The sequence below is a fragment of the Rhyacophila brunnea genome, unplaced genomic scaffold (assembly GCF_057557595.1).
Source record: "Rhyacophila brunnea isolate RB1 unplaced genomic scaffold, BYU_Rbru_1.0 scaffold_13, whole genome shotgun sequence".
Lineage (NCBI taxonomy): Eukaryota > Metazoa > Arthropoda > Insecta > Trichoptera > Rhyacophilidae > Rhyacophila > Rhyacophila brunnea.
Genome location: NW_028232785.1, coordinates 31,587,047 through 31,593,700, shown reverse-complemented (window position 1 = coordinate 31,593,700; position 6,654 = coordinate 31,587,047). Strand labels below are relative to the sequence as shown.

The 6,654-nt window shown below is 33.9% G+C and overlaps 1 protein-coding gene across 1 annotated transcript; it reads right to left on the bottom strand.

The window, feature by feature from the left end:
• Positions 1-583: 583 nt before the first annotated feature.
• Positions 584-6,409, bottom strand: LOC147077284 (RNA polymerase-associated protein CTR9 homolog). The gene is made up of 5 exons (XM_085940791.1): positions 6,283-6,409; positions 5,126-5,363; positions 4,619-4,891; positions 2,718-2,893; positions 584-1,058 (listed from the first exon to the last, which is right to left on the bottom strand). Exons 2-4 carry the CDS (start codon positions 5,131-5,133, stop codon positions 2,872-2,874), a joined length of 303 nt encoding a protein of 100 aa, XP_085796917.1. The 5' UTR covers positions 5,134-5,363; positions 6,283-6,409; the 3' UTR covers positions 584-1,058; positions 2,718-2,871.
• Positions 6,410-6,654: the final 245 nt, after the last annotated feature.

The following is a 6,654-nucleotide window of genomic DNA, read 5'->3' as shown; positions in this document are numbered from 1 at the left end:
CTTAAAAAAATATGACACCTGACAGAATTCGAACCTGTATACATTGAAGTGGGAGTATTCGGCACCCTTATAATCTCTGCGACACGCGCTAGAGTAAGATAAAAGGTCAGACAAATTGTGGTAAATCGCTTCACGTAGCGTCGTAGCTCGTGTTGCTAAATTGCTATTTTTTGTGTTAAACATAGTCATTGGTAAATATTTTTAGTTATTTAAGCAGGAAAGATGGTTTTATGTGTTGTATTAAAATATGGTAGCCGTACTGATAAGCAAAAAGATGGTATTACGCTTCATAGGTAAGTTGATACATGTTCGTGATAATTTATTTGTATATTATTATAGAAAATTATATTTTAATTCTGAGCGTCTAGTGCGAGCACTACCGAAATGGTCTATGGTCTCGAACATTTGTAGACGAATGCGTTCGCTCACCCACAAACCAAACGCATGGCACGCAGCTTCATTTAGCAATGCAACGGGTGGCGTCTAGATGTATCTATAGTCTATGAATATTATGCTCTCTGCGAATATAATAATATTTTATAACAGCTGAGCAAAGGAAAGGGTGAAAAAATGAAATTCAACATTTATCATAAAACATCAATTATTTATTAAAATACTTTAAACTACCTTTCTATTAACAATCATCAATCCAAGAGGTACTTAACTGGGTGGTCGACTTAAACTTAAAAATGTAAGGAGGTGTAACGTGTAATTTCTTTGCTTGGTCTAAATATATTACAATAAATCATCAATGTTATAAAGGAAAAATCATGAAATTTATGATACAAAAATTAATCAATTTTCTGTGGGTAGGTAGTTACATAGGTAAGTATTGAAAGTAATAAACTTCTGTGACCAATCAAAACGTGGGCGGACATTCTTCTCAGGATGAGCATCATGGTGTAGAGTAGAGAGCCGTTACAAGGCCCAACTCGTCTGGCTCGTAGCAAAGCTATATTGGCTTCCTGGAGTCGATTCGCATACGACACAGCTCGGGCCATGTAAATCAAATCATCCACATTATGGTGAGCGTGGAATTTGTTCAAACAATTCTCATACTGCAAACAAAAAAGCATTGATAAGATTAAGCAAACGTGTACAGAAATAAACAGAATATTACTTTAAGTATTTGCTGTATAAACGTATACTACGTAGTCAACAATTTATTGTTTTTACATTTCATTGCTTGTTTGACCATTAGATGGGTGAGCAGCACATATGGCTGCTGCTCGCTATAAAGACGTGCTTGGTGAATTGTGTGAATCTCTAAACTGTTTTACAAGTTTCACAATGCAGATAATAAACACCTCTTCTCTGAAGTGTATATTGATCTATCTAGTATCAACGATGAAACAAAGACAGATGACAAAATGACTAAGATGGTTATACATAATTATTATATCTTTAAAAATGAAAGTTTATGTCTTGTATATTAATAAAAAATGGGATGATATAACTGCAAATCAGACTGCTCTAATTAAATCCAAGCTTCGATGTCATCTGGGAATTGATCAGTGACTTTCTTGAGATGTGCACGAGCTACATCTCGTTAAGATTGAAAGGTAGATTTAGCGTATAGTGATCCAAGAATTTTTATTATCTCGTAGTTCTTTGGTTGAGCCTTTATGACATTTTTGAAACATTGGGAGGCCCAGTGAAGGAATAATTGTTGAATACAATAAAACAACTTAATATATTTATACATTGGCTTTGCATGAATTATTTAAATTCGCCCACCATACAGTATTAACAATAATAATTACAACATTATAATAATATAGACTAGAACATAAATTTCAGTCCTCATACTTGATAAAAAAATAAGAAAAAACTCGGCAATAAAGTTGGATGGCAAAATTAAAAAGTGGTCACGATCCTCAGCCATGAGTGAACGACCAAGAAGAAGGATGTATGTGTCAGTAAAGAATTATGGACCGAGAAAAATGGAGGAAGCTAAGGGAGGCCTTCATCCAACTGTAGATCGACCCCGGCTGATGATGATGACTTGATAAAAAGCTTAGTGCCCATACGCACTTGCGGCAGGCCGCATCGCGGCTAGCCGCATATCGTTTTTTGTATGCCGGCTAGCCGCAGCGGCCTGCCACAAGTGCGTATGGGTGAACAAAACAATTATTGTAAAGCAATTTTCTTAAGTGGTGAATACCAGGTCATATTCTATTATATACAAATTTTGATTCATAGATAGCATAAGGATCTCTTCGAATTTTCGTACTGACATACTAGTACTTTTTAATAGTTTAAATTAAATTATAGATTCTTCAAGATGTTACACAAGATTTAACAATGAAACATTCATCAATCTTCCATACATAACTCGAAACAGGTTCAGAAACAAACCTAATTGATAAAAATGTTAGAACATGCCATGGGAATCAACCCTAGATTTATCGCATGCCAGCTGAGTCAGCTTGAGAAGATCCAAGATTTTTCGAATGGGTATTTTACTGAGGCTGTTCCAAGTTAAATATTTTCAATGAAGACTGTTACATTCTTAAATCACGTGTATTATTTAGGAATATCAACTGTTAAGCTGTGGACCCAATAGGTTGAGCAAACGATCAATTATATTTCTTGTAAAAAATATCTGTTATGAGACCTCTTCATGAGGCAGCCGAGATCCACATCGGATTGTAGGGCCAGTAAAAAATATATTTTTAACTGTACGCCTATACAAATATGATATAAAATATACATACATTCTCTGAATCCCCTCGATAAAATGATATACATCTGCTCGAGGCCAAAGTGCGGCAGGACAAATGCAGAAAGTGCAAACTGCGTAGCCTGGTCGCGGTTTCTCGTGCAAGTTAGTAACAGTTCTCCGCACACAACCCCCGATTCTCTGTGTTGTTATTGGACTTGAATTGTAACCCTGAAAACAAATTACAAGACAACTGAATGAACTGAACTGAGAAAAATTTTCACCCTGCTGAATTAAGCGGATAGACAAGGTTCTTGAATTACTATTATGATTACTAGATAGATGGAGCAATGAGATCTTTTTAAAATTTATGTAGAAAGGATTTTATTCTTTTCGTCATAAATTTCATTTCATACTCATGTGATATATGAAATTTATATCATAATATTTACATTAAGTAATCAGACATAATTATAGGTTCATATAATTTCTTCATGTTTTCTTTACAGACTTAACGGCCCACATGCTCAGCATAGGTAAAAATGGAGCTTTTATGGTATTCTTCTTCTTTTTTCTTTCGACCATGTCCGATCCTAATAGGATCATATGGGCCTCCACAGAGTAGAGGTTTGTATTGACAGATTTTGTTTTTAGGAGAAATGGATGTCAGCCATTTGCTCAACCTATTAGGAGGTATATTCAGAGCATAATCCTGGACATTCCTTAAACGTTTTAGATAATCTATTTATATAATTTTGAAGCCTTATTATCCTTTATATTTATTTTAAACATTTGATGACTGCATAAAGTATTTTTATTACATAAAATAGTATTTTTTTAAACTTTTCGCTCTAATGTTTTAGAATATAGTCATATTTCGGTACATCCATGTGCAGTGGTATTAATATTTTTTAGATTCATTATTTTTTAAACGCATTAACAAAACCATTAGTAAAATTAATGTTAACATTATATAGTGACATATTTACGATAAAAAATTATATTTAATAATCTTTGTGATCCCAAATTTAACAAAAATTAGGCATTTTATTAATAAAAAATTGGCACGATTAACACATTTGAAGATAATTCTAAAGATACTAATTATAAGCTATGTCTTTGACCATTCAAATGTGATAAACATTCTACGAATAATGTTTGCTTTATAATAATTATTGACCTAAGAATAAGGTACTATTTTTTGAAATACGCCATATTTATTGGCATTTCCCAGTGGTTAAGCTACAACATACGGCCGTAGCTATAAATTGACAAATGATAAATGAAGTAGGGAGTAAGATCATGGTAATGCCCGTGTTTGAACATGTACCGATTTAAAAAAATATTTTTTTTCGGTTAGGTTAGATTATGGTTATGGCTACGGTCGTATGTTGTGGCTTAGCCACTGGGAAATGCCAATAGAAATGGCGTATTTCAAAATAATACTACCTTATTCTTAGGTCAATAATTATTATTATAAAGCAAACATTATTCGTAGAATGTTTATCAGTTGTGTAATTCATGCGCACTAGAAATCGTATCTGTGGATGATCAGGGTTAAATTATTGTTACACTATAATGGTCTTTCATTGGAAAAAATATTTTAAATATAAAATATTTTTTTTATGAGAAATGGATGTTTAGCCACTTGCATTACCAATTGGATCCAGAGTCATGAGTCATGACTATTTAGAATTTGAATATAAGATAGATAATGCAAAATTGCACTTGGCACATGGCATTCATCCGTAAATCAACAAAACTTAAAAAAACATGAGAATTAATGGATCTTTGATGAAATATGCAAACTCAATTTTGAAAAATTCTAGATATTCATTTTAACTGAATATTAAAACTATTATATTGAACTATTTTAAATGAGAGATGAGTATATTCTCATTTCACAGATTGACGTTGGCTGTGAAAAATATTTAAAACAATGTAAGTATCCCAAACCTTGCTTTATCCTGATTATTTAGCTTCATAAAGCAATGGCCCATGCCGAAACGGAGACGGAGAACAGCCAGGCGGTTGGGGTTGGTTCTCAGAGTTTCCCTGTAGAAGCCGAGAGCGCTGCGGTAGTCTTTTTTATTGAAAGCGATGCACACTTTCCAGAACAGCGAGGGGATGTTGTTGGAAGATTGATTCACCACAAAATTGAATTGCGCATCCACCGTCCACCACTTTATCACCCTCCAACAAGCACAAGTATGCTCGGCCCAAAAGATTCTGCAAAAAAAAAAAATACAGATGTATAGCATTTTCGCCGGTAAAGTAAATTCGGCTGTTGTATAATGAAAAATCAGTTGTTTTCATTTTGTTTTTCCAAGTCATGTTGTGAATGGATTGAACTTGTAAATTGTAAAGTTCACTTCATATTATTATACCTATATAAAGAAATTTGAACAAAATTTGACTAGGTTGAATAAAATAGGTAATGAAAGTGGGTAGGTATCGTCTTACATGATCATACATGATGATTTTGTCGGCAGTGGTGTATAGGTTTGTGGCTTCGGTGAACAGATCCCGTTTCATGTTTATATTCTTTTCATGGTTAGCTTCCTGCACGCAGTATGTGGCGAGCATGTCCAGGCACCGCATCTGATCTTTCTCCGAGTTAGAATAATCGATGTTGGCCGCGGTGCGGCCCGCATCCAAGATTTTAATGAAATCATCAGTTCTTTTTGTTTACGTACGGCACCTGTATAGAATACAAACATTTATATGAGAATACGCAATTTGAAAAATTGAAAGGACCCTCGCAAACGATGCTAATAGAAATCAAGATCCGACAGGTCCCATCCATTCATTCAAATATCATTCTCTCTGGACATAAAAATGTGGATAAATGTGGTTGAAAAATTAACCCTGCCTACATCGCAATAAGGGTTATTGTTGTACAACATTTCTTTCCAAAACGCTAATATATATATTATATTATATTGTAGCAAGTAGTTAAATATTAACTTTACCCAAAATCCAAAAAAAGGATTATTCGAGATTTTTGAAAGATGTCTTTGACCTATTCTGCAAAACTTGCCCACTTTAATATTGTGATTTTGTATGAAACGGTGTAATATCATGGTACTTATATCAATGTATACAAACGAGTAAGTTTTAATACCGGCTCGGTTATTGTAACTTGGTTTCTATGGGGCACTATTTCTTTCAAAAAGTTTGAAACGCCATATGATTGGCAAGGTCTTTTTTCATTGAGGCATGACCATAATAGATTAAATTGGACTAGAAATCATGCATTCTTGCACGCCAGTCGAGATATCGGGAAGATTCTACAGGTGTCACTCTTAGCACAACTATGAAAAACGCCCAATGTTCGGTACACCATGGTATACGCTCGACTATGTGTGTCGAGACGTGGTGGTTGGCGATGGAGAAAAGCAAACACCAGAGAGTAATCATTAGGTACCCATAAAAATTGATTAAAAAAGTATTCATTTAGTTATTTAAGTAGTAAAATATTAATATACCTACTCAAAAGGGTTCGCCATCCAGATTATGATTGATAGTTTTTTTTCTACAATAGACTGTTTACCCTAGGAGATTGATGGTGACATTCTAACTTCATTACATTCCATGCGTAAAATCTTATAAGTACTTACTACTTACGCCAACATTGACATTGACCCAGATGATAAGTGGGATCTCTCTAGGCGAAGAATACTGAGTATTTTTTTTCATCTCATGCGGTAGGTAGGTAATAATTGTTCAGGATCCAACTTCGATCACCTAAAAACAATTTAGATTAGGCAAATGTCATAATCACATGTCGTCAATCACATGTCATAAAATGAAGTAAAATCACATCAGAAAACTTTAGCTAGTTCAATGTAATAATTATAACGAAACTATACATTCAAAACACTACATTATTATAAAATAGGTAAGTGATGGTTTATCTTTACACTATTATCAAAAATCAAAATGTTTCGAAGTCGCATGACCAGGCACCTGCAGTAGGTACGAGAAACTAA

What these genes read in the sequence shown, in the direction of transcription:
- LOC147077284 (XM_085940791.1), bottom strand. An exon ending in AATAATCAGGATAAAGCAAG is followed by an intron (nt 2,894 to 4,618) that starts GTTTGGGATACT and finishes ATTTGTTTTCAG; the next exon opens with GGTTACAATTCAAGTCCAAT.